The sequence below is a fragment of the Rhineura floridana genome, chromosome 1 (assembly GCF_030035675.1).
Source record: "Rhineura floridana isolate rRhiFlo1 chromosome 1, rRhiFlo1.hap2, whole genome shotgun sequence".
NCBI classification, from domain to species: Eukaryota; Metazoa; Chordata; class Lepidosauria; order Squamata; family Rhineuridae; genus Rhineura; species Rhineura floridana.
In genome coordinates, this window is record NC_084480.1 from 137069181 (window position 1) to 137096999 (window position 27819).

A 27819-nucleotide genomic window follows, 5' to 3' on the forward strand; every position below is an offset into this window, starting at 1 on the left:
GGTTGAACTGTGGAATACGGAAATGACCCGGGCTGTTGACACGATCGCTCCTGCACGCCCCCTTCGATGTAGAGCTCATACAGCTCCGTGGTATACCCTGGAGCTGAGAGTGATGAAACAAGAGAGGAGGAGGCTTGAGTGTAGGTGGAGGCGAACTCCTGACGGATGCAATTATGCTTTGGTAAGTGCCTCTACTAAGTTGTACATAGAAGCGGTAAGGACAGCAAAAAAGTGTTATTTTGCTGCCTCTATTAAATCATCTTTATGCCGCCCAGCGGAGCTTTTTAAGGTAGTACGTGGGCTTTTACACTCTGGCCCTCAGGATACTACAGAGTCATCTGAAGCCCGCTGCAACGAGTTTGCGGGGCACTTCCAAAATAAAATTGCATGCATCCGTAGGGACCTCGACTCTAATGTTAGGACAGTTGAATCCATTGAGGTACCTAGATCACGGTCTTGTCCTCAGTTGTTGGATGAGTTTCAATCAGTGCAGCTTGGGGAAGTTGACAAGATGCTTGGACTGGTGCGTGCAACCACGTCGGTACTCGACCCTTGCCCTCTTGGCTAGTTAAAGCTAGCCGGGCTGGAACTGCCGGCTGGGCCAAGGAAGTGATCAATGCCTCCTTGAGTGAGGGAGTTGTCCCTCGTTGTCTCAAGGAGGCTGTAGTGAGACCTTTCTTGAAGAGGTCGTCCTTGGACCCAGATAATTTGAACAACTATCGACCGGTAGTGAATGTTCCATTTCTGGGCAAGGTCTTGGAATGGGTGGTTGCCAGCCAGCTCCAGGCGCTCTTGGATGAAACCGATTATCTAGATCCGTTTCAATCCGGTTTTAGGCCCGGTTTTGGCACAGAAACAGCCTTGGTCACCCTGTACGATGACCTTTGTCGGGAGAGGGACAGGGGGAGTGTAACTCTGTTGATTCTCCTGGATCTGTCAGCTGCTTTTGATACCATTGACCATGGTATCCTTCTGGAGAGACTCGCGGAGTTGGGAGTTGGAGGTACTGCTTGGCGGTGGCTCCGCTCCTACTTGGCGGATCGTCTCCAGAAGGTAGTGCTTGGGGAACATTGCTCGATACCCTGGACTCTCCATTGTGGAGTCCCTCAGGGATCGGTTCTGTCCCCCATGCTTTTCAACATCTACATGAAGCCTCTGGGTGCGGTCATCCGGAGTTTTGGAGTGCGTTGCCATCAGTATGCTGATGACACACAACTCTATTACTCCTTTTCATCTGCTTCAGGTGAGGCTGTTGATGTGCTGAACCGTTGCCTGACCGCGATAATGGACTGGATGGGAGCTAATAAACTGAAACTCAATCCAGACAAGACTGAGACACTGTTGGTGAGTGCCTTTTCCGCTCAGATGGAGGATGTTCATCCTGTTCTGGATGGGGTTACACTCCCCCTGAAGGAACAGGTTCGTAGTCTGGGGGTTCTTTTCGACCCTTCCTTGTCACTCGAGGCTCAGGTAGCCTCGGTGGCTCGGAATGCATTTTACCATCTTCGTTTGGTAGCCCAACTACGCCCCTATCTTGGCGGTGACGACCTCGCCTCAGTTGTTCATGCTCTAGTGACCTCTAGATTGGATTACTGTAATGCACTCTACGTTGGGCTGCCCTTGAAGATGGTTCGGAAGCTGCAGCTAGTGCAAAATGCAGCAGCCAGACTACTGACGAGGACCAAGCGGTCCTCACATATTACACCTATTCTGGCCCATTTGCACTGGTTGCCGATTTGTTTCCGGGCCAGATTCAAGGTGCTGGTATTGACCTATAAAGCCTTACACAGTGTGGGCCCGCAATATCTGATGGTACGCCTCTCCCGCTATGAACCTACCCGTACACTTCGTTCGACATCTAAGGCCCTCCTCCGAGTACCGTCTCACCGAGAGGCTCGGAGGGTAATGACAAGATCTAGGGCCTTTTCGGTGGTGGCCCCCGAATTGTGGAACAGTCTCCCCGAGGAGGTACACCTGGCGTCTACGCTGCTATCCTTTCGGCGCCAGGCTAAAACCTTCCTATTCTCCCAGGCATTTTAATATATTTCTATGTATTTTACTGTTTTAATGTTTTAGCTATGTTATTATGAATTTGTAGTTTTATCTGTGATTTTGTTCATTTATTGTATTATTGTATGTTGTACACCGCCCAGGGAGCCATTGGCTATGGGCGGTTTATAAATAAAATTAAATAAATAAAATACCTAGGCCAGTGTGGTGTAGTGGTTGAGGTGTTGGACTACGACCTGGGAGGCCATGGTTCAAATCCCCACATAGCCATGAAGCTCACTGGGTGACCTGGGGCCAGTCACTGCCTCTCAGCCTCATGAAAACCCTATTCAAAGGGTATCCATAAGTCGGAATTGACTTGAAGGCAGTACACAAGTGATACCTAGTACAACACTCTAACCACTACACCAAACTGGCTCTTGGATTAAAAACACTTATATTAAAATAATATCTAAAAATTGGGGAACCATTTTTATCTATCAAAATGTGTTTTAATCGTCCATGCTAATTGATTACTTGATTTACAGGCTGCAGCCCTACTATGAACCGAAAACTAGGGTTATCTAATACAGGACATATTTGTAATAAGCCTGACCCAGTTCATTTTTATATTCTCGGTCATCGAAAAACAGCATTATTTTTAAATGTATATGCTGCCTTTCCTTCCAAAAGGAGCCATGAGAAGATGATGCAGTCTGTCTCTCATCCTTGTGATCTGCCTTTCACACCTACATCCCTCCTTTTCTTTCAAAAGGTCGTGTCACAGCTTCATTGGAGCACGTTGCATCATGCAGTGGGTGGAGCCTGCTTCATTTTTAAAGGCCTTTCAAGCTGACATTTGGCAGAGCAGTTCACAGATGCTGAGCTGGAGTAAGAAGCTGATACTCAGCAGAACACATCTGCTTTCTTCCACCCTTAAGCAAAACTTAGCAACCAAGGCCCAGGAGACTTGGGAAGGGAGAAATTACCCATGTCTCTCCTTTCCTTTGCTGACTCTGGACATACAAGGGGTGAACATCTTGGGGAAGGGTATGCAAGTGCCTTATGGTGGGATTGGGTAACCTGTAGCCTTCCAGATGTTGCTGGACTCCAACTCTCATCAGCCCCAGCCAACATATACATTGGTCAGTGATGATGGCAGTTGTAGTCCAGCAACATATGGGCTGGTGCCCATTGGGACTGGTAGGGTGGAAAGCAGAGAGCCCAACAGTAGGTGAAGCCTGAGCCAATGTCAGGCAAAACCACCCCACCTGGTTGGAAGAAGGCAGGCAAGTAAGGGAAGGCTGAGGTTGTGGGGCATGGCCTCATTCACTCTAATAGATGACCACACATTCCCCATCCCTGCCCCATGGAGTATGGCTGCAGTGGTGTTGCCTTCTGTGAAGAACAGTCCTAGAGCAGGGGTGGGCAAACATACATCATTTGATGTTGGTGGCCAGGAGGGGGATGAGGGGGTGGCAGAGAGAGAAAAAAGGGGGTGCCTCACCCACTGACAGATTACCCGAGAAAATGTAATGCTTGACAGGAAAAAGTTTTCCACCCCTGCCCTAGAGTAGTCCTGTCCATTTGATATCTCCCTGCAAAGTGGGTGGGTGAGTGGGGGACATATATATATATCCCTAATGAATATGAATGTGCCAATATTCTCAGTTGTGTTTATTCCAGGTAGTTCCCTGACCGAACAATGACAGCAACTTACTTATTTGTACCTATAGATTTTAACACAGTGGTTGTAGCAGTCTGCTACAGCTATCATCCCATGGTCCATCACGGAGAGGCCACTAGGCCCTTGCAAGCCCTCAGACACCACAACAGCACTGAGGGATGAGTCGGGATTAAACATCACAATGCAGTTTTGTCCTTCGTCGGATACAAACATGTTCCCATGACAATCCTCACAGATGCCAGAAGGATTTTCAAAAGTGAATTTTCTCCCATACTGGGGCCCAATGGTCCTTTTCACACTTCTTTCCCGGTCGATAATTTTGATGCAGCAGCCCTGGAATTTTCCAAAAAGCTGCCCTTCTGTGACTAATATCTCTTCACTCTATGGTGGTGAGGTTGTGGTGTGGTCAGGGGTGGGGAGGAAGGAGAACAATATTAATGTGAGAGATTTCATTTTCTCTAAATCTTAGAAAAGACACTTCATAATTTGATAAACACCTCCCCCCCTCATCCATCTCATCCATCTTCTAAAAGGGCAATATCCTCACAACAGCTTTTCAATGTAGGATCTAGTGAGAGTTAGTAACTGGCCCAAGGTCACTTGGGATGAGGTCTTGAGCCCATAGCAGATCTAACTGGTGACCTGAGAGCTGTCAGGCAAGGATTTAGCATGTGTGTTACTGCTCAGGTACTGCCAAATGATAGAATTTCATAGAGACCAGTCAAAGATAGATCAGGTCAAAGATAGACCAGGTGATAGATTAGATCAGTTGATAACTCCATGACCTTTCCAGGTCAGGCTTAGCCACCAGTTTGAGCAACTAGGGAACTTCCTCTTCCTGGCCTTTTTTTAGTTTGCTGTCCGCTGCTGTTTCTTCACTCTCAACTGCGCAAGAATCAGATCAGATTTTTTGTGGTTGCACAGATATTCAGATTCACAACCCAAGGTCAGTGGTCTCTAGACATTATGGGTTATACCCAATGCTGCTGTTCCACTAACACAGCAGACTTCCGCTTCTGCAACAGAATTTTCCCCTCCCCTGTATCCTCCCGGCACACCCTCAAAATCTGCCCCAGAGGGTTGGAGGACCCTCCAGGTCAGATTTGGAGGTGGGGGTAGTGAGAGGAAGGGGAAGTGCATTGTGTGAGCCGAACTCTGTGCACACAGCATTGGATACAACCCTGTACCAGTCTGCCACACAAGAAGAACAGAATTTGCTATTTGTCAAAAGTTTAAGCATAGACCTGCACATATTTTACTGGGATGTGTTTCTTCTGAGTTGTGGTTTGGACTGATGCCTTTAATCAGATGATTTCAGAGAGTAAATATCCATCTACTTGAACATGCTGCTCCAAGTATTGATGAGATTAGGTAGGGAAAGGAAGAAGCAAAGAAATAAAGGAGCACCCACTTGACAAGGCCAGAAATAAATTATGGGCTGCTTAAAAATACTGACACCCCCCAATTTGAGGTCTAGTTGTGCAGAGGTACTAGGCATGTGCAAGAGTGAATGCTCCTAGCCAGGAGAGGTTCTGAATCCCATCCCCATCAAAATATCCCATCCAGCCAATCCAGTGGGATCCAGACATATTTCCATCCACATCAACTATACCTGTAGAAACCTATTTTTGCATGTGTATCTCCCTTTGCAGATCAGAAAGGTTCTATGCATGCATATCAGTTGAAACATATTTCCCCCTGTGGCTCAGCACTTGTTGCAAACAATCTGTGAAAAAGACCCCCAACGATGAATAGATTTGAAGGTATCAATCCAATCCACAGCTAAGTCATCGTGTATATCCTATTGAAATATGTGCTGGTTCCTGACTGCATATTTTCCAAATTGCAAACTCAGTTCTCCTTTCAATTGCCTTGCCAGATCAGAACAAAGATCCATTTTAGCTACCCTGGCACTCAGACAAATGCTACAAGTATGGCTGAGTGGGTGGGGTCATAAGCAGCCGGGACGCTCAAAACAGTCCTGAACAAGGATGTCGGGAGGAGTCCACAGAAGGAGTATGTGGTGGTCCTGATGCTGCCTCCCTTTGCAAACCCCCAAATGTCCCCCCTTTTAAAGTTACTGCTCATTTAACTTTTTTAAATTTAGGTGTGACACATTCTGTGCTCCCAACTAATACATAGATTTGTTACTAAACTTTTTACTTTTCTGGGCATCACGACATACCTTATTGACTGCCACTCCCACTGGCCTGTGAAATCCTTCTATTGAGTGTGTCTTCAGGATTGTGTTCATTCTCCAGTCCACTCCAATGATGTTAACTTTTCCTCCATTGGACCAGTCTGACACTGCAATTTTGTTAGCTTTCAGGACTGCTATCCCATACGAACAAGGCCAGGTTACTTTTGGAGACTTCAGTTCATGAATCAGCTCACCATCTTTGGTAAAGAGCTGGATGATCCTGGTCCCATTGGTCACGAGTAACACACCATTTTTCATGCAGGTAATGTCTCCCATCCCTTTTATTGGTTCAAATCCATAAGAAAACCTTTGCTTAGTGTGGCCATCTGCGCTATAGATCTGGATCTGTCTGGTTCCACTGTCTTTCACTGCTAAGTCACCTTCGGGAGTTGTTGTTAGACTGGTTGGCCAGATCAACTTTCCAGGGATTGTACCAAACCCTCCTAGGATTTTTTCTAGAGAATTATAATGTATCTTCTGGATTCCAGAAAGTTTCCATTTGTTATTAAATCTGAGAGTTTGTTCTATCTAACAAACGAAAAAGGAAAAACAACAGATAGTCTTGCAGCACCTTTTAGGCTACTAAACACAATTTGTGGCAAAAGCTTTAGTCTGCTACAGACCCCACAGATCCACAAAGTGATCCCCTAAATTAGGGAGCTTCAGGCTTCTATAGTCTGGTTATAAAAAAGGAAATTACACCTCCTCTGGTGTAGCTTTTAACCTTACAAAGCAACTGGGCATATCCTGGACCTCTTCACAATTAAGCACAACTAAAAAATCTTGAATATGCTCTCTTGTTTAAGAACATAGGGATCTCCTTTCTGGATCAGATCATGAGTCCATCTAGTCCTGCTTTCAGGAATGGCTACCCAGATGCCTCTAGAAAGCCTGTAAGCAAAGGATGGCTGTCTTGTGGTTATTTGTACCCTGTGTAAATGTTAATTTGAGGTATACTGTCTCTGCTCATGGAAGTTCCATTTTGGACTGTTTTGGCTATTTGCCATTCATGGAATTTTTCTCCTTGAATTTGTCTAACCCTATTCTGAAGTCTTCTTAAGACCAGAGCAAACCATTCGTCACCAGTACCTTCTGCATACTGCCAACACAAGGAAAGGCCGTAGCTCAGTACCAGAGCATCTGCCTTGCATGCAGAAGGTCCCAGGTAGACAGGTTGAATCCCCAGCACCTCCAGGTAGGGCTGGGAGAGAATTCCTGCCTGAAACCCTGGAGAGCCGCTGCCAGTCTGTGTAGACAATACTGAGCTAGATGGACCAGTGGGTCTGACTGAGTATAAGGGGCCTTCCTAATGTTTCTTATGGAAATGGTGTGAGAAGAGGAGATACTCGCCTACACAGCTCTATATAGCCAGCCAAGCAACCCCCCTGCAAAGGAAAGCCAAGCAAAGCCAAGCAAAAGCATTATGAGTTTGGAGAGTCACCTGGTGGAAACATGTTGCAGTAGCAGTAATGGATGCCAAATTAATATGAGACTCGGGGAAGGCAAAAAAAGTGTCTCTGCTTTGCAGGAATCCCAGCAACCAACAGGTGTTCTCTGTCCTAAAGTGGTGTAAACAGAGTGATGGTGCCATGGCAGGACCTTGGGGCTGATGTCTAGAGGCCCCACACAGCAGAGTGAGCAGGAGGGCCCCCAATTCCTGAGGAGGGTATTTCTATGAAACCATTAAGGGAGCCTCCAGACTGTCACTATTTTGCATTATTCAAGCATTCTGGCACCTTGGTGCAACAAATCCACTTAAAAAATAAATAAATCTGGACTTTTTGTGGTTTGGAAAATGGTGTGGAAATGCATTGAAAAGTATAGGAGAAACAACAAATGACTAATAGGAAGATGTGCAGACACCCTGCAAGCAAATCAGGATGAATGTAGGATGAATGCTGTGTATAACTGTCCCGCACTCAAATCAGAACAAATGTTCCAGGAAGACCAGATATAATATAACCTCCCCATAAGCTTTGCACAAACACATCAGGATTAATGCACCATAAATAGGAGGGGTGCTTAGTCTGGAGTCTAAAAACTGTGTTACTGTGTAGACAGAGGAAAAACAACACAATTATACATGGTTGGAGCCAAAAGGCAAAGGAAATGTAAAAGACAGAAGTCTGGGTCATTTTTTCAATGTGGAAAACAAATTAATATGAGACCCAGAGTTGGTGTGATCCACTCTCAACTGATGGTCACGAGCAGTAACTTATAGCACAGCAAACTGGGATTTTATAGGGAGATAATGGTTTCCTGTAGTGAGAAAGCCTCCCCAGCCCACCAAGGGATGAGCTCCAGCAGGTTGATACTGGCTCCTGAATTACTCTGCTAGAGGTCAGCTTTGAGGTCAGCTGCCCGCAAAAGAATGTTCCAAGAAAGTAAAAACGCTCCCCCCACTGGTTTCTTGCGGTTAGTGCCAGATTTCTATTGTTTATTTTTTTCCTTACATTTACATTCTTGCCTTTTTTTGTCATGGAACCCAAAGTGGTGTACATATGATTACCCAGCAGTCTCCCGTCCAGGCACTGGCCAGATCCAGAACTGCTTAGCATCAGCGAGGCCTCACATACCTTCCATACCCATTTGCTCCCTTGTTTGAAGACAGATCTGTTTGGTCAACGTAAATTGCCAAGAGGCATTGTTGGCAGTTGGTGGCGTATATATGGAGGATGTGCCTGGGAATGAGACCTCAACAGGATGGCTGACTAAAGGAACTGAGGCTTAAACACTTAAAGCTCCATGGCAGAGGCAGAGCGCATGCTTTGCCTCCAGGACATCCCACGTTCAGTCCCCAGCACCTTCCGTTAAAAAGGATTCATTTAAAAGATGGTGGATGCTCCTCTGCCTGAGTCCTTGGACAGCCTCTGCCAGAGTAGACAAATAGTCTGGCCCAGTATAAGGCTGCTTCCTTGTTCTTAAAACCCAGAAATTCTAGACAGGAAGAATTTTGACCTAGCAGAGCATTTTGCTTCTAATAGGGGCCGGACAAATGCTTTTGGAATGCTTACAAGCAAGGCCCCAAAGCAACAGCAAATGATGTTTTCAAAATAGTCACAGACTAACTAATGCTGTCGTCCTATACTCACTCACTTGAGAGGAAGCCCCACTGAACTCAGTGGGGTTTAGTTCTGAGTAGATATGTATAGAACAGCACTGTCACTCTGTTTTCTGGTACCTGGGAGCTGGGGTGCTGGTGCTGGAGAACAGTCTACTCAACTACAGATCAACAGAGTCAAGTTACCTCTTTGTACATAGTGCACACAGAGCAACGAAGGCACCCGAACTCTTATGCATCCAGGAATCCCAGTTCACCAAGATGCTGGCAGACTGCCCATTGGCCCTGCAGCCTCTGTTTCTCTCCTGTAAGCTCTCCATTACCTACGGCTACCTCTTGCTCCCCTTCCTCTGTAACCCCCTCCCCACCCTCTCCCTCAAACCCCATTGTTACATCAGTGCTGCAAAATGTATGACGTGTGCAGAGGCAGGATCAGGATCCAAATAAGGCGTACAAAACAGGCATGGCAGATACTGGTACCTGTTCATCCTTGAGCTCCTTCAAAAAATAAGAATCTAACATTGCACCTTGGACGACGACAGGATTCTTCCTTAGAACACAAAGAAGGAGGGATGGAACAGCATATGAGTTACAAGACTGTATAAAACTTAAAAATATACAGTTAAGATATATGCAGAAAGTCAAAGTATCTGAGTCAATGGTCACATCCACACCATACATTTAAAGCACGTGTCTTCCCCCAAAGAATTCTGGGAACTGTAGTCTGTTAAGGAGGCTGAGAATTGTAGCTCTGTGAGGGGTAAATCAGAGTTCCCAGGAATTTTGGAGGGAAGACGTGCTTTAAATGTGTTTTAAATGTATGATGTGGATGTGACAAAGGAAATGTTTAGTAGGGATGGAGTTTAGCTTGACACATTTATTTATTTCTACTTATTTATTACATTTTTGATTGTTTTAAACTGATGCTCATGCTGGGTTAGCGGCAAAGTTAAAAAAATCTTAATTTCACATATACGGTCATGGGGTCTGAACTGGCGGTGACCGACCAGGAGAGAGACCTCGGGGTTGTAGTGGACAGCACGATGAAAATGTCGACCCAGTGTGCGGCAGCTGTGAAAAAGGCAAATTCCATGCTAGCAATAATTAGGAAAGGTATTGAAAATAAAACAGCCGATATCATAATGCCGTTGTATAAATCTATGGTGCGGCCGCATTTGGAATACTGTGTACAGTTCTGGTCGCCTCATCTCAAAAAGGATATTCTAGAGTTGGAAAAGGTTCAGAAGAGGGCAACCAGAATGATCAAGGGGATGGAGCGACTCCCTTACGAGGAAAGGTTGCAGCATTTGGGGCTTTTTAGTTTAGAGAAAAGGCGGGTCAGAGGAGACATGATAGAAGTGTATAAAATTATGCATGGCATTGAGAAAGTGGATAGAGAAAAGTTCTTCTCCCTCTCTCAAAATACTAGAACTCGTGGACATTCAAAGAAGCTGAATGTTGGAAGATTCAGGACAGACAAAAGGAAGTACTTCTTTACTCAGCGCATAGTTAAACTATGGAATTTGCTCCCACAAGATGCAGTAATGGCCACCAGCTTGGATGGCTTTAAAAGAAGATTAGACAAATTCATGGAGGACAGGGCTATCAATGGCTACTAGCCATGATGGCTGTGCTGTGCCACCCTAGTCAGAGGCAGCATGCTTCTGAAAACCAGTTGCCGGAAGCCTCAGGAGGGGAGAGTGTTCTTGCACTCGGGTCCTGCTTGCGGGCTTCCCCCAGGCACTTGGTTGGCCACTGTGAGAACAGGATGCTGGACTAGATGGGCCACTGGCCTGATCCAGCAGGCTCTTCTTATGTTCTTATGTTCTTAAAGTTAATCACTGTACCTATCATCATCATCATCTACTCACATAATTAAAAATGTAAATTTGTGATCTACCTTTTCAACTGACTCATGTAATTGTGGCTTTAGGAATCTCTGTAGTGTAGTGGCAAATTCAGAAGTGCAGGGTCCCTTCATAATAGTCACATCACACTCCCTCACAGCCATGCCCCTGCACAGCCACATCCCCTTATAATAATATACAACCTTACTTTGCTTTGAGTACTTTCCCGAACTGATGCGTTGCAACCATCAGTGCAGATCTGTTGATCAGAATATGTTGCCTTTCAGCTAGATCTACTGTTTTGTGCAATGGCAAATGGGCAAATGAACTGAGATGCTGTAAGGTAAGAAACTTCTTTTGCTGAGTTTCTCTTCTTGGTTGTCATACTAAGAATCAGAGTAAATGCATTTGGGCAGAGCTAAGAACATAAGAAGAGTCTGCTGGATCAGGCCAGAGGCCCATCTAGTCCAGCATCCTGTTCTCACAGTGGCCAACCAGGTGCCTGGGGGAAGCCCGCAAGCAGGACCTGAGTGCAAGAACACTCTTCCCTCCTGAGGCTTCCGGCAACTGGTTTTCAGAAACATACTGCCTCTGACTAGGGTGGCAGAGCACAGCCATCACGGCTAGTAGCCATTGATAGCCTGTCCTCCATGAATTTGTCTAATCTTTTTTTAAAGCCATCCAAGCTGGTGGCCATTGAGCTTATGAGTTTTAGGAGGAAGCTTAAGGATAGGAATTCCTGATCCTCTCCTCTGGCTCTCTCTCTCTCACACATGCACTTAGGCATATGCAATTGCATTTCACCTTATCATGCATGGCATGGCACATATATATAGAACATCATTAAAAGCTGAAACACCATTATACATGCATCTTCCCCTCCCCCACTCCCCTTGAACATATTTTTTCTCCCTTCTCCTCCCCTGCTACTCCTGGCTTTGAACTGGAACCAAACCACACATCTTCCCTCCCCCCCCACACACACTTCTTTTGCTGCTGGGTTTAAAATAAGATCCTTGTAAACAAACAAACAAACAAACTGGAGGCCATGCAGCAGAGAGAACCCCCCTTCAACCCAAGGTCTCCCCTCCCCTCCCTCCTTTTCCACTTTCCCTTGCTTGCTTGCTCTCTGTTGTCATCTCCATACTCCTCAGTCCTTCCTGCATGTAACTTCTCCTACAATAACAGCTGTCCCTAAGAGCCAATCAGCATGAAAGGGGAATGTGTTAGCTACTGAGAAGCATCTTCTCAGTGGCTGACTCGCCTCCTTTCACTCTGATTGGCTCCAATCAGCAGAAAAGGATGCTGGAGACATACGGACCCTGCTGGGATCCTTCTCCCAAAAAAGTAAAGGGTCTAAGACACACACCCCTCTCCCGGACCATGGATGACTATACCCCTGTTGAGGATCCCAAGGCATGGGCTACAGGCATATGATGAACTGGCCTTATTGAAGCTAAGCAGGTCTGACTCTAGTCCCTGCCTGGAAGGGAGTCTGCATGGGAACCTATGAATGCCCCTCAAACACCACAAGGGAAGAAAGGCAGCATGCAAATGTAATTAATAAAAATACGTTTAACAGGAGCTTGATGTGCAGGAGCTCGCAGGTGAAGCTTTTCCAGGCATGGAGAGAAATATGATTGCCTTGCTAATAGCGGAAGATCAAGCTGCTGTTAAAGGTACACACAGCTATAGGGGCCTCTTGAAGTCAACCATTGCCAAGTTTAATCCTGCATAAGGCTGAGGGCAGGAAAATAAGCACACAGCAGCTTCAAGCAACCAGCTTATACCTGAAAACTCAAATATTATTCTGTGGCAAACAGGAGACCACAGACAAGATCTAAAACTACAGATCAGACTCATAATTCATCTCAATGTGCACTCACCAGAAGCCTGAATATAGCCTTGCTAATGGATTGTTTTTCATGTGTGTTCAGTGCATTTGATTTTACCATCCTGTTCTACATCTCTACATTGTGAAGGCTGCTTCATATTGCATAATTTGAAATTGCTATAAGAGGTAGAGCACTTAACCCCTAATGGACAACGAACAATGCTCTTGGGTACACAGCATTCAAGTAAACCACCATCACTTTCTTGTGATGAGAGGAGTGTGTGGTCTATGAGGATGTCCATACACCACACCCATAATTATAAGAAAATAAGAGGAGCTCAGCTGGATCAAACCAAAAGTCTCTCCAGGCCAGCATCCTGTTTCTCTTACAAACCTTTGGAAGAACCGCCTTAGCCTGAAAACAACACATGCCCTTCACAGTGTATAGTGGTGTGAGCATCTTACATGCTGCTTTGTGGATACAAATTTCATGGAGGAGATGATTGCATAATGATAATGATTATGGCAACAGTTTGGTTTAATTCATTACAGACTCATGGCTAACATTTTTTGGCCCAAAGGCCACATTCCACTTTGGCTAATCATCTGGGGGCTTCGTTCCAATAGTGGGAGTGGCCAACCTTCCCTTTGACATGCACACACATGTAGCAAACATACAGGTCCACAGCCTCTCCATCAGCTGATCTGTGCCAATTGAGGTGGGGGTTATTGCCCCCCTCTCCGCTTATCAAATTATTGATGCGATGATCAGATATGAGGGTAATTTGCATCCCTATCAAGATGCTGCAACACTGTTTTTGGTTTCTGTCCACACCCCCACCCCTTGTATTGCAGCTGCTTCCACCACAGTGAGGTCTTGGATAGGCTGGGGAAAAATTGCTTGGGGTGGTGGGGGATTAGACACCAAAACTGTGGTTAGCCATTCCTCATTTATTGGTTTAACCATCAGTCATAACAAAAGATAAATTTAAAATTTAAAAAAGAGAGATGCAATTGCCTGATAAACAGTCAGTAATCTAAAAAAAAAAATGAGCACATTTCCAGCCACAAATAAAAAATAAGTTCTTTTTTCCATTATATTTATCTCACAATTGGTTGACAGAAATTCATTTTTTGGCGAGTTGACCCTTTCAAGCAAAAAGACATTGGGAACTTAATCTTTTGTTGATATACTGCATTGAAATTAGCTGTGCAATAGTTCTTCAACAAATCCTTGGGACCCAGATGCAAAATCTTAAATTATAGATGATATTTCTGTTAACAACCACCTTGAACTGCAGAGAGCACCTGCTGAAACAGCAGGAGAGTCAATGTTCTCCTGACTGAACACTTGATATGAATCAATAAAGAAGGTGCATATTCCTGAGAAAATGTGATCATATACTATCATGGAGACATTTTTTTTACATTTTGGTTCGCTTGTTGTGTCTCTTTTATTCCCTGTCTGTCTTCCAAGCATATAGGGCATGTGCAAGTATCTCAGTTAGTCTCCCATTCAAGTGTCTACCAGATAGAGACCTGCTCAACATCAGCAAGGCTAATGTGTTGTGTGCCTTTGGTAGATCATGCCTTTTAGCTTAGCCATGTCAATTTGGACAAGAACATATTTAACCATTCCTAACAACTAAAGCATATATGGAAAGGAAAGCAGTTGTAGTCATCTCCTATCATTGTAGTTCACATATTTAGCTAGAGATAACCATGTAGTTAAACACATCCATTATTCAATATCCATGAAGTGAAAGCTGAAATTCTGGCCAAATCAGGAGATTTACAGGTGATTTCTTTCTAAAAACATCATCTTTTGACCCCTTTTGTCTTTGCCTTCCACCAAAGCAATAGGCATACTCAAGGAAATATTTAGTTATTGAAAGCACCCCAATTCTGCAGCTCTCCCTTTGTCCCTTGCACAGTGCCTCAGGAATGAATTTTTGAGCCATTTTAATAAAATAAGATAAACTTACTCAGCACTTGGATATAACACAGCTGTATCTGAGATCCATCTGCAGTTACTGTTCCCATAGCATTATACCCGAGAGAATGATCTCTGGTATCATGGTGCAACAGGATACTTTATCTGTTCAGCACAGCTCTTTGTTCTGGTTTTCTGAGCCCCAGCTTTTGTTATTTGAAAGGAAACTGCATCATGCCATTTCAGAAAAATGATAAAATGGCTCGTTTCTGGTCCCTACATGCAGCTGGGGTATTATAATGGTTATCTAAGCTGTGAATGCTTAGGCAAGCCACTGACTCTCAGTCTCCATCCTCAACTTGTTATATGCAGATATATGGCCTACTTTAAAAGGATGTTGTGAGGATTAGTGAGACAATGTATGTGCAATGCTTTGATCCTTTATGAAATGTGCTATAGAAGTGCAACAAGTGTGGGAGTTAAGAAAACAATTATTAAATCACAAATTAGCATTTAATGTAATGAAATAGACAACGACATCTAATCTCCCTGCCAATAAATCAGGATGAATGCTCAATAAGCAGGTAATTAGGAAGGGCCCATAGATATATAAAATATACGAATTAAACCAAAATGTCCAGCAATGGTCCATAGGCAATATATAATGATATTACATCTAATAATATAACCATGTAATATGTAAATATTTAAAAGATCACTAAAAACATATGTTTCAATCCAAAAAAGGATTCCTCAGCGGTAAAATGTACATCAATACTAATTCAAACTGTTTAAAGAGCAATGTGTGTGTGTGTGTAGGAATACAATGACAATACATGCTATTGCAGCATTTGTACTGGAAATATAACTATACATCTTAATTTTACAGAAACATCTAAACAGATGAACCTCATTATAGTGTGTTATATTCTAAGGTGTATTATTTTTATACATTGACTTGTGGACAACTGCTAAAGCATTTGGTTTGTATATTTTGTATGTCCGTATTAAATGCTACTGTGTGATTAAAGAGTTGTTTCCTTAACATCCATATTTGTTATGGTTTGGTTCTTTGATGATGTTTCCTTTTGTACTTTTTTGGTATGTTTCATTAGTACTATCATTTTGGTTGCCCTTTTTATATTTTTACAGATTTTTCTGCAGATCAGAATAGCAAATGTGTTGCTACACTGAATGTTGTTCACCTTTATAGGTGATGGTCCAGTCGTTGGGTAAAGTCGGCTCTTTCTTGCATAAGCAGCAATCACTTATCATTTGCTGCTTGTAAATGGCATGCATTTATAGCCTCACGTGCATGTGTGTGTATACACATGTGGAATCATGCTTGTAAGTTTTTGCACAATTTTGTCTTGTTATAAAGTAACTGCGTAGTCATATTTGCATGTCTAACCCTCTCTTTAACTTTCTCTTTAGTGAGGTGAGGAGTGAGTTTTCAATTATAACGCATACTTACGATAAATGTTTATTTATGATCTTTGTGGATATCCAAGAACTGAGAAGCTCCCCTGTCTGGAGAGATGTACAAAGTCCAATGCTGAGGACCAGGAGGCATTTGTAAGCTCCTTTTATCTATTATAAGCCAGCACAGAGGCATAGACGTACACAGCCATCTAAGTACAGGAAGCTGGCATAAGTTACCCCTGTTCCAGGCTCTGTTCAGGAGTGGGGCTACTGATGGCTGAGTTGGCAGAGGGGGGGAAAGCCTTTAAAATGGAGATTGACTTGTATCATCCTTTTGCTGTTGTGAGTTCCGCCAGATTGCCAGGTCACATGACTGAGCTGAAAGAATAGGTGTAAATCTCTCCTTGCCCTGCCTCTTTCTTTGGACTTACACTGGCCAAAGTTCCGCTGGCTTAAGCTCCACCAGCTGAATCCCAGCTGAGCCAGCAGAGCTGGCTGAGGGAATGACATCAGCCTAGCTGTCCAAGATCTGCCTATTCCAAACTTCCTTCTCCTGTCAGATTTGGGGTTTGGATTACACTGTTACTATTTATTACATTCATGCGCTGTGAAGTGAACCAGTGGAGATACACACGTAGAGAAGCTTTACTGCTTCATTCATAAGGAAGGAAATGCCTTTGATATGTTTCAGGGAATCCTCAGCCTGTGCCGGGGGGCAGGGTACAGGAAGCCCTTGCATGCATGAGGCTTTGGATCATTCCTTGGTTTACTGGGGTTTACATTTGTTATTTTATATATCCTTTTTTTAAAAAGTTGTTATAATTTTACTGTAAATCAGCCTTCCTGAACCTAGTGTCTTCTAGATGTTGTGGGCTACAACTCCCATCATCCCTGACCATTGGCCATGCTGGCTGGGACTGACAGGAGTTGTAGTCCAAAGCATCTGGAGGGTACTGGGTTGTAGGAAAGCAGGCCAGATATTTACTCATCACGAGGAAAGGCTTGATTTTTGCATTGGGGGTGCATTTATTTGATTCATCACAAACCCAGCGCTGCAGTGCCACACATTGATTCAGTGAGCTCTGTGCCTCAGTGGGGTTCATTGTGCCTTAGCTTCTGTATATTGAAACTCTGACCTTTATACAGAATAACGGCTCCCTAATACTGCCAGAACCATGTATCATGGGGCTTGTAAAAAAACCTTGAGCTAGCAGTCAAATTCCAAAAGCATGTGCTAACAGGGTTACCTTCTGGAATTCATAAAGCTTCACTAAATGTGATGGGTGGAAAGTTCTACAGACCTTCTGTGGGGCATAATTCTGTCATTGTTGAAAGAAAGCAGTTGAAAACTGTTTAATCCTCCCGCACAACCACCATGGAAAGTTAGCAGAGTAGTAGTGGTTGTTCTTCATGAAGAGCTTCTATCCGGCAAGTTTTCTGTTTTCAGAGGATTTTGCACATGGGGAGTCTTCCAAATGTCACACCTCCCCAGTCTGCAGTTTGAAGTGGTATAGTCCATTCTGCCACATCTGTATTCTACCACCTCATTCTGCTGCATAGAGAAAGGTTTGGAGTGGAAACAGGATGATGACAGTTTGACAGGTTATTAAGTAGTCAGAAAATGATGCCAGTCAACAAATCTTGTAGGCTGTACTCACATTTCCCCCCCCCATGCTGTTTGGAAGAGAATGCAAAATATACATGCAGCAAGGGTTGCATGGTGATTACTGGACTAGACTATGAATCTGTCTCTCACCTCTGCTATGAACTTACCAGGTGGTCTTAGGCAGCTCTCTCTCTCTCTCTCAGCCCTGCCTCCAATCAACAACATCATGCCTTCTGGTACCAAATGCAACAGGTGAGCGCTGCTAGCAAGATTCTAATAAAAATGGGTCCACCGGGAAATGCAGTATTGGTGTGCTCGGCAGAACCCCACATTTTCCAGTATTTTTTTTAAAGGCACTTTCCCACACACAAAGCCCAAGGAAGCTTGAGCATGCTCAGTAGCCACAGATGCAGAGTGAGTGTTGGAAGCAAAAACTGAACACAGGTGGGGGAAATCATGAGACTGGACAAAGAAGTGTGGAATGTCTGACTTGGCGGGAGTGGCTGACTGGAACCCTGAACAGGAATTATCCTCTTAGGAGGGAGAATACACTGCAACTTCTTGTTGCAGATCCCACTTTAGGGATAATATTGAGCTCCTTTACAGGGTTGGTGCAAGGATTACAAGATAACGTATATGAAACACTGTATCATGATCAGCAGGGGAGGCACTGTAGGTGATGCTGCTGCTAGCAAGTGTCCAGTAGGCATTAACACATGACAGAGCCTTCTCAGGGGCAGTTCCCCATGTGCGGTACGCCCTCCCTAGTGAGGTGTGTCTGTCTCACCCCTCATTAACGTTCAAGATTTCAGGCATTGGATGGCTGAAAGATACTGCTTCTGGAGACCTTACAACCATGTGATTGTTTTTAGATGTGCGTGTTTTTCTATTTAACTGTTTTTAGTTGCATTTTTATTTTATTTGAATTGTATTGTTTTAACTTTTTAGTTATTGCTGCCCTGGGCTCCTTTGAGAGGAAGGGTGTGATACAAATGTAATAAATAAAATAATATAAATGAAGATGAAGATGCTTATCTAGCTTCAGTGATATAAGGCAAGCCAAATTTTCTGCTCTTTTCCCCGTCCCCTTTTCTGTACTGCAGCCCAATACTTTTGTTTTTTAGTGCTCTTTGTTCATCTGCAAAACTAGCTGATTGGGGTTGTCACATGATATCCTACAACATGCTGTCACCAGCCAAATTCAAACCTTATGTCTTGCTGTACGGTAAGATTTCCAGATCAGCTTGACACACCACTCTCTCTGCAGCTGGCTAACTCAGGGCTGGAGGCAAGCGGCAAGATTAGTAAACCAAGGTACAAGAAGGCAGTCTCCACCCTAAGCTTGAAAACTTTGCCCAGGAGGTATAGGGCAGTCATCTGTCTTCTCTGAGCTGCTGTATCTCTTTGTGCTCCACCCAAAGAGTTCTGAAATGAAAGCCTTTCTGACTTTTGCAGAAGAAACAAGGCACCAAAAATCATATCAACCCATCTCCTACTCCAGTAAATCAGGAGTGGGAAGAAGATATTTCACGCACACTGGTGGACCACTACCAAGTTTGGATTGACAACCTAGGCCACTTCCAGACTGTCAGTATTTTGCAGGATGGATTTAAGCACATACTAGAAATTTCAGTTTGTGCAATTAAAATGGATTAAAGCGCTGTGTTGCTCTGGCACAACAAATCCACTTTTTAAAAAACACGCAGATATTTTATGGTTAGAAAAGTGACATGGAAATGCACTGAAGAGTGTGGAATGAATGAATGATTAGTGGGAAGACGTATAACTGCAGTTAGTGCAGAATGCTGCAGCCAGATTGTTGATGGGAGCGAGACCCTGTAAGCATGCAACACCTCTAATCAGGGATCCGCTCAGGGACTGGTTGCCGATTTGTTACTGGGTCAAGTTCAAGTTGTTACTATTGGTATGTAAAGTCCTTAACTTTATATACCTTTAGCTCGGGACAATTTTACTTGGGACCGCCTTACCCCATATGTGCCCACTCAAGCACTTTGATCTGCAGAAGAGGCACTGTTACAGGTGCCACATAATACTCATCCCACATTTCTTATTAACATTCCTTATTAACAGGAGGCCCACTGTGAATTGTTTGCAAGGCACTTTGAGGGTAAAGTTGCTTGCGTCCATAGCAATCTTGATGCCCCATTCACATCTACTGTAATCCCCAGTGAGGTGTCCAGTGCAACGTCTGCTGCAACTTCTTGGGAACAGTTTCAGTTGATGTAGCCTGATGACGTGGACAATGTGCTTGCGATGATGCGGCCAGCAACGTGTCCTCTTGACTCTTGCCTTTCTTGGCTTATCAAAGCTTGCGGAGAGGGTTTGACCAAGTGGATCCAGGGTGTGGTCAATGCATAATTGCAGGAGGGAATGGTTCCAGCTGCCCTGAAAGAGATGGTGGTCCAACCACTCCTGAAAAAGCCCACCCTGGACCCATTGGTTTGCGACACTACCGCCCGGTCACAAATACTCCCTTCTTAGGGAAGGTGATTGAGAGGGCTGTAGTGCAGCAATTGCAAGTACTCTTGGATGAAACAGATTATCTTGACCCAGTCTGGGTTAAGTCCTGGTTGTGGGAATCGGCCTTGGTCACCCTGATGGATGACCTTAATCGGGAGAAGGACAGGGGGAGTGCAACTTTGTTATTCTTACTTGATCTCTCGGTGGCTTTTTATACCATTGACCATGGTCTCCTTCTGGGCCAACTTGGTGAGATGGGTATTGAAGGCACTGTTTTACAGTGGTTCCGATCCTATCTCCAGGGTCATTTTCAGATAATAGCACTGGGTGATTGTCTTTCAGTCCCCTGGCAGTTGTACTGCAGGGTTGTTGGAGTAAACAAACTTGCATGTTCACTTTAAGGGATATTTGGGGAAATATCCCATGTACCTGTTTACCATGATGTAACTTCCTAATGGATGGGATTAGTTACCTGGCTTCCTCCTCCTTTGTCCTGGAGATTTTTGAATAATCTCCATTGCGGATCTTTTTACCTCTGGGAGAGGCCGCAGAGAGTATCACTACTAAAGACTAAGATGGACAGACTTCTACTTTTCTTTCATCTAAGCTAGTGCCTATGTTTCTGAACATATGAAAGGTTGTGAGTAAATATTATTTATCTTTTACCTAAGAAGATTGTGTCTGTTATTTGTGCCTAGGAAAGGTGGGACTGGTTTATCTCACTCTGCTGCTTGCATTTTTATATCTCTGCTAAGAAATAGGACCACGAAACTTAGTTCCTGTTTCACTTTATATTTTTAAAATACCAAACAGCCTCAGGGTACCATCTTGTCCTCCATGCTGTTTAACATCTATATGAAGCCCTTGGGAGCGGTCATCAGGAGATCTGGGGCGAGGTGTCAGCAGTATGCTGATTATACCCTGCTCTATTTCTCTGTAACATCTGAATCAGGAGAGGCTGTGCAAGCCCTGGACCACTGCCTGGACATGATGGTGGGCTGGATGAAGGCCAGTAAACTGAGTCTGAATCCTTGCAAGTCAGAGACACTAGGGTTGGTGGTTCCTGAGTTTGGATAATTGGTCAGTTGCCTGCTTTGGATGGGGTCACACTCCCTCTGAAAGAGCAGGTCTGTAGTCTGGGGGTGCTCCTGGATCCATCTTTGTCGCTAGAGGCCCAGGTGACCTCAGTGTCTAGGAGTGCCTTTTACCAGCTTCAGCTGGTAAGACAGCTGCGGCCATTTCTGGATCAGGATAGCCTGACCACTGTTGTCCCTGCACTGTTAACCTCCAGGCTGGATTACTGTAATGCGCTCTATGTGGGGCTACCCTTGAGGTTGGTCCAGAAGCTGCAGCTGGTGCAAAATGCAGCGGTGAGACTGCTCACTGGGGCAGGGTATCATCAACATGTCACCTGGCTTCTGAAAGAATTGCATTGGCTACCTATTTGCTACTGGGCTAAGTGCAAGGTTCTAGTTTTGGTGTACAAAGCCCTATACATCTTGGGACCAGGATACCTGAAAAACCATTTATTATATACCCAGTCGATCATTGTGCTCTGTAGGTGAGGGGCTCCTGCAGATACCATCTTATCAGGAGTTCCATTCCACACAACATAGGAAATGGAGCTTTAGTGTAGTGGCACCTATCCTTTGGAATTCCCTCCCCTTAAATATTAGACAGGAGCTATCTGTGTTATCTTTTCAGCGCCTACTGAAGACTTTCCTCTTTCAACAAGCTTTTTAAGTAGAGACCTGATTTAATCTGCATCTGTGTTGGAATTGCTTTTAAATATGTTTTTAAACCTTTCCTTTTTTTTTTAAAAAAAGATGTTTTTAAAGCTTTTAAAAAAATGTTTTAAAATATGTTTTATTTTAATGTATTTTAGAGTCTGTTTTTATGATGTTTTAAAGTGTTTTTAGTGCTTTTGTTTGCCACCCTGGGCTCCTACTGGAAGGGTAGGATATAAATCGAATAATAAAATGAATAAAAATAAATTTGTAAGAAATAGTCCTTTTAGTGTGGCAGCACCTACACTTTGGAACTCCCTGCCTATTGACATCAAGCAGGCACCTTTGTTTTATTCTTTTTGGCACCTGCTTTAAAACGTTTTTGTTTAGGCAAGCCTATCCAGACCAATAGATGTTGCCATATTTTAATCTTTTTTACGTTGTTGGTATTTTTTGTTTTTAAAGTGTTTTTAATTATTCATTTTTAACTGTTCAAGTAGTTTAAATTTTGTTAAATAAATAAATCACCACCCCACAAACAAATCAGAATAGCTTCAGGAGGAATAAGCATAACTTCCCTGCAAGCAAATCAGAACAAATGCTCAGGCAAGATTGGACATAGTCTAGCCTCCATGTATGCTTTGTGCAATCAAATCAGGATAAATGCTCAATAAACAGCACCTGCTAGTTGGTGAGAGTTTTCAGGATAATTCTGGGCTAGATTGACCTTGATCTGATCCAGCAAGGCACTTGGTACATTGTAAGCATGAGTTTCTACTTTGGTTCTCTTAACACAAATTAGTGATATGACTAAACTGTTTGTGAGTGGGGCTCTCAGTTTGTAAATTTAAAGCATATTAGTGGTGGATGGGGGATGCTTTTTTCTTTAAGTAGACTGTGCAAAACTGATGTCAATCCAGCCCTGCACTAAATGGTGACCCCTTAAAATGTCATTACAGATTACTGCCCCACTGACATTGGAACCAGCAGTCTCCATTGCCTGGAAGGTACCTCTGGTGCAGCCTGTTTGTAAGAGGAGGCTTTCTTCCTGGGTTTTTCTTTTTTAATTGAAAATTATTGAGACTATATTTTTAAATTTAGACTAGTAGCTTGTTAATTACACTCCTACCGCCTTTCTTCCAAAGAGCTCAAGGTAGCATACATGGTATCCCATCTCCTTTTATCTTCAGAACAGTGTGTACTTTGTGATGTATAACATCAGCAGCATCAGCATCATTTATATCCTAGCTTTTCTCCCAAGGGCCTGAAGTTTTTCCTTTTCCCCATTTCATCCTCACAATAACCCTGTGAGGTAGGTTATGCTGAGAAGCCACGACTGGCCCAAGGTCACACAGAGATTTTCCTGGATGAATGGGGATTTGAATCCTGGTATCTCAGGTCCCAGTTCAGCACTCTAACCACTATACCACACTGGCTCTCAGTCAATATTCTCATTCAATTTTCCACCCTAGCAGTGGGGATCTGGATCATTACCCCATCTGTTCATCTCGTTACCACCCATAGTCTGAAATAAGACGCTTGATAAACAAATAGTGAATGTCTCTCATGTTCTTTCAGTTAAAAAAAAAGCTTCTTCTCTGCATGGAAAAAAGAGTGTTTTTGAAAGCCAGAATCCAGAGAGGGAACGAAAAGAAATCCAGTAAGTTTTTAAAACCACATGACTTGCAATTCTATTTTCATTATTTAATGGCCTGGTTTGCTGTCTATGGACAACCTGCAGCTTCCACGGCTCTCCTAGGTAGGGACAGGTAAGAAATCTAACGGAGAATGAGCAATAAAAATAAAAACAATTCATTATGTGTACATCCATATTATTAATTTTCTTTGAATGTGTGATTGCTAACAAAAAAATAACAAGGTGGCCTTCATTGGATAAAGAAACATTTTCTCTCTTTTTCTGTTTATGTATGTGATATCGCACACACATACGTACACACACAGAGAGAAAGAGAGGGTAAGCAAGAGAGCAGGCACAATAAAGCTGTGCATAACTTGCACACGTGTCATGGATTAATTTTTGTCTTGCTTAGAGCCTGGTTCTCTGTGAGTCACATTTGTGTCAACAAAATGATGACGCTCCTGGCCATGTGGTGTGCGACTGCGCTGGTACTAGCTATGCTGGCACACTCATCGTTTGTAAATCTGTTCCTTTTTAAAAAAAGAAATGTGAAGGAGGGAAAGGGAAGGGATGGCATTACTCTGGTAGGCTGAAGCATTGATCCTTCCTAACATTGTCCATGATATTTTGATGCCTGAGTCAGAAAGTCCAAATGGTACCTTCATTCATGACAGTAAAAATATAATACACTAACAGTGCAATCCTATGCATGTCTACTCAGAAATCCCACTGAGTTCATTGGGGTTTACTCCCAGGTAAATTATAGGATTGCAGCCTAAATCATTGAAGGTTTGCTGCTGCTTCATTATCCCCTATAATGAATAAATACAATAAATAAATAATCTGTGCCTGTGGCGGCTCATTTTACCGTGCCAAACGGTAGGGCCAGCTCTGCTTCTTAAACACATTGATTAGAATCAAATTCCATTTAAATCAATAGGACATAAAGGTTTTGGGCAATTTTCTTTGTCGGAGAGAGTGTGTGCAGATGGATATGCTTGTGTAGTTCTCTTCTTATTTACACTCCCGGGAATCATCCTGTCATGACGCTGCAAGCACACGCCTACTAAGCAAGGGGTTTCAGCAGACACAGCGCGAGGCACTTTCGAATACACGTGGCTTTTTTTTAGTGTATTTCCTTTATTATGGGGATTTCTGTCCCGCGCTTCAAAGGGTTCCTCAGGGCGCCTTTCACAGAATAAACATATGATCGGCCTGTGCGCTTAGTCGCCAACTTTTTTAGTGGTCGGGACTGCTGTGGATTGAACATCAGCAATGGCCGCCAGAAATCGCCCATCCATTTGGACCTTGAATCAGATGGTTCCCCCCCCCCAAAAAAAGAAAGAAAGACAGAAAGCCCGATCAGTTAAGGGGACATCTGCAAGTTCTCCTTGGCGCCGCCGAGACATGTTAATCGCGGAGGGAGCCCTGTCCGAAACCCAAACCTGAGTTGGCTCCTGTACCTGCTTCCAAACAGGCACGAGCCGAAGCAGCAGGACAGAGTCAACTTTCCCACGTGCGGGTGTCCCTGTCTCAAGCTCCACCTTCGCTACGAGCCTTCGATGACAAATCAGCCCTAGGTACGGGCAGGGAAGCTTTCCTTCGAGCTTCACTGGCCCTCACTGCTCATGTGCAAACACTTCAAGGGAAGAAACGAGGCGAAGGCTTTGCACATGCCCAGAAGAATCGAATTACCTTCCCTCGGAGCTTCTGCCGCTGCCCAGCGCGAAGTTAGGCGGCCGCCTCTGGAGCCAGCGGCCCCCTCTTGTTGTCATGCCTACTCCTCGCCGCTGCCAGCCTCTCCCCGTGTGAGCGAGCTGGCGGCTGCTGGAGGGAAGAGCGAGGCACCCGCTGGCCGCCAGGCATCCCCGCTCGGCTCCTGCGGACGCTGCCGCGTTCGGCGTTTGCCTCTAACAAAGGGATCGGCGGCGGAAAGGTGGGAGACGAGCGGCGAGGGAGGCAGCCCCCGCGCGGAATAAGCGGGCAGCCCCTCGCCCACCCGCGTCCCCCTGGGCTGTTGTTGCAGCGAACGGCAGCGGAGGAGGTGCAAGTGGACGAGGGCCGGGAGATGGAAGATGGAAGGAAGCGGTGGTGGGGTAAGGGAGTCCCTCGGCTCCGGCTTATTCATTCTCCTTCGCGCTTCGCCGTGTAACACGAGATGCCTGTGGCTTAGTTTTGCTTTCTTACGTAAACGCTGCCTGGGAACAGTTTCTCTTTATGCGCTGTTTGGCGCCTCTGTAACCCCCCCCCCTCACTCCCACCGCCTTCTGATGGAAAAGAAGTCTGTGTGTAAGCGAGTGAATGAATGAATGAACGAGGGAACAAACTATATGGGATGATGCGCTTTCAGCTTGTAGCCTGGATATTTGTAGGGCAGTTGGAACAGATGTGATGTTTTGTTGGCATCGCACCATCTGCAAACGCGACTCCAAGGGAGTTTATACCCTAGTGGGGTGTAGTGCTGCTAGAATGTCTTACCTGAACTGGGGACAGAGACAGCTTCAGATCCAAAGTGGGGTGGAACCATGAGCTCTGCACCTTAGCTCATTTGAGGAAGGGTGATGTAGAAATATAATAAAAATAATTTTAAATCGTGTTGTGGACCGGATTGTGAGCTCGGAAGCCGCTTGTTAAAATCTCAGCTGTGCCGTGCAAGCTGTGTTTTACCACCTTGACACCTGTAACGTGGGGATAATACAGCCCTATCCTACAGGCTTGTTGTTTGTTTTACTGGGAATATAAAAACAGTGGTATTCATCTAGCGCATTTAATGTGAAGTGTATTCAGTTAACTATTTTTACCATGTTTAGGACCTGGAGCTTCACTGTGCTACAGTAGAGCAGCTCAAGCAGTATTATAAGGCTGTGGTTTCTCCCTGTCTCCTAATGTTTAGCACCTGTGGATAAAAACTGCACAGATCACCAAATTTACAGTGGAAATGCTTCGACAACCAAAACAAAGTTGCAAGTTGACATATTTTTGCATCTAATCTGCTTTGGTCATCACTTTGACTTTCTCTTCTTCCAGTTCTTAGTTGTTTTGTAACTTGATCTGTAGGGCTGAAATGCTTTGCCCACTTACCGGGGAGTAAATCCCATTGAACTCAGCAATATTTATTCCTGAGCAGACATGTATTTTGTGCTGTTCATTAGAGCTTAAACCTATTTTGACAGGATCTGTCTGTGTTTTGCATCACATCTAGGTTTTTAGGCACCTGTCTACAACATCGGCAATTATTAGACTTACAGGGTTGTAGCCAGCTAAGGTCTACTTGGAGTAGACCTATTGAAATTAATAGACCTATGTTCACCATGTCCATTGATTTCAATGGGTCTGTTCTGAGTATGACCAATGTTAGATGCAACCCACTTGTATTGAGCTATTATAAGCACACATTTCTGTGTCCTGACATCTTTGCACACTTGGGCCATACATTTGGTAACTGCTGCATGTCTTTGTCCCATATGGTCTTACATTCCCTTCCCAGTTGGTTGACAGCCTCCGTCTGTCCCTGTTCAATTCTAATTATATGCAAAAGAGTACGGTGTGCGAGAGAGCTTTTCTGTTCCGTCTGATTGCTTGGATCCTATTTTTAGTCCTGTTTTTCATTCTAGTTTGGATCTGACTTTTAGTTCCAGAGATCAGGCTCAGTTTAACATATTGCAATGATGAACCTGAGGAGTTTCTAGCAACAGCTCCCAAAAGGTCCAGGCTGCTTTAATGAAAGAGAGAATTTTGTTGGGGGGTGACCAATAGTGAAATTGATACATAACTCCCTATTGACAACTTTTCTAAGCACAGTAGGTGTACACATAAGCGAGGCGTGACTTTGGATTGCTTTCCTGACTTAAGGCAGACGTCTGTTCTCATGAGCAGTGCATGGCTGTACTCAAGGAGCTGTGATGTGGAGGGTCTGGATCATCCTGGGGGGATTTTCGGCTTCTGTCCTTAGTTTTTAATGAATGAATCTCTAGTTTTTTCTTTTTCAGAAATAAGGAAAAACCCGTAGGCAGTATTCTCAGGAACACTGCTGAACCCAGCACCAGTCCTGCCCAACTTAAAACCCACCAAATGGAACAGAGCCACCAGCTCTATATTGTGCAGTGCTTGGTGGGATTCTGAAATGCTCAGTGGGTGGGGATGTGTGGCTCCCTCTTACATGCTCCTGAGTATGTGTGTTTGGCAATGTATGCCTGCCTTTTTATGGTGAAACCCCAGTGTAAAACATGGATAGCTGATGCAAACATAATGGCACTATGTGTCAAGCATATAGTGGCTCACGTTGTACCAACCTTGGCTACTATGACCTAGACTTGTCTTATATAAGAAGAGCCTTCTGGATCAAGTGAATCTAGTCCAGCATCCTGTTTTCACTGTGGCCAACACCATGCCT

The 27819-nt window shown here is 44.2% G+C and overlaps 2 protein-coding genes across 10 annotated transcripts in view; one reads left to right on the forward strand and one right to left on the reverse strand.

Moving 5' to 3' along the window:
• Positions 1–3705: 3705 nt before the first annotated feature.
• The window catches only part of LOC133387807 (tripartite motif-containing protein 2-like), a 54404-nt gene continuing 30290 nt past the window's right edge, over positions 3706–27819 (reverse strand). For 2 of the 6 annotated variants that reach the window (XM_061633410.1, XM_061633426.1), the window contains 4 exons: positions 17275–17525; positions 9418–9487; positions 5862–6404; positions 3706–4057 (listed from right to left, as the gene is read on the reverse strand). In XM_061633410.1, the coding sequence (XP_061489394.1) occupies positions 3710–4057; positions 5862–6404; positions 9418–9487; positions 17275–17288 (975 nt within the window). In that variant the 5' untranslated portion in view covers positions 17289–17525 and the 3' untranslated portion in view covers positions 3706–3709. Of the gene's footprint in view, positions 4058–5861; positions 6405–9417; positions 9488–14603; positions 14673–17274; positions 17526–25121; positions 25208–27819 lie in introns of those variants that run through there. The other 4 variants (XM_061633400.1, XM_061633435.1, XM_061633418.1 and 1 more) reach the window with 3 other exon arrangements.
• Positions 25061–27819, forward strand: part of PSD3 (pleckstrin and Sec7 domain containing 3) — a 188773-nt gene continuing 186014 nt past the window's right edge. For 2 of the 4 annotated variants that reach the window (XM_061633327.1, XM_061633317.1), the window contains exon 1: positions 25061–25522. In XM_061633327.1, coding sequence (XP_061489311.1) covers positions 25502–25522 — 21 coding nt within the window. In that variant the 5' untranslated portion in view covers positions 25061–25501. The remainder of the gene's footprint in view (positions 25523–27819) is intronic. The other 2 variants (XM_061633281.1, XM_061633270.1) reach the window with 1 other exon arrangement.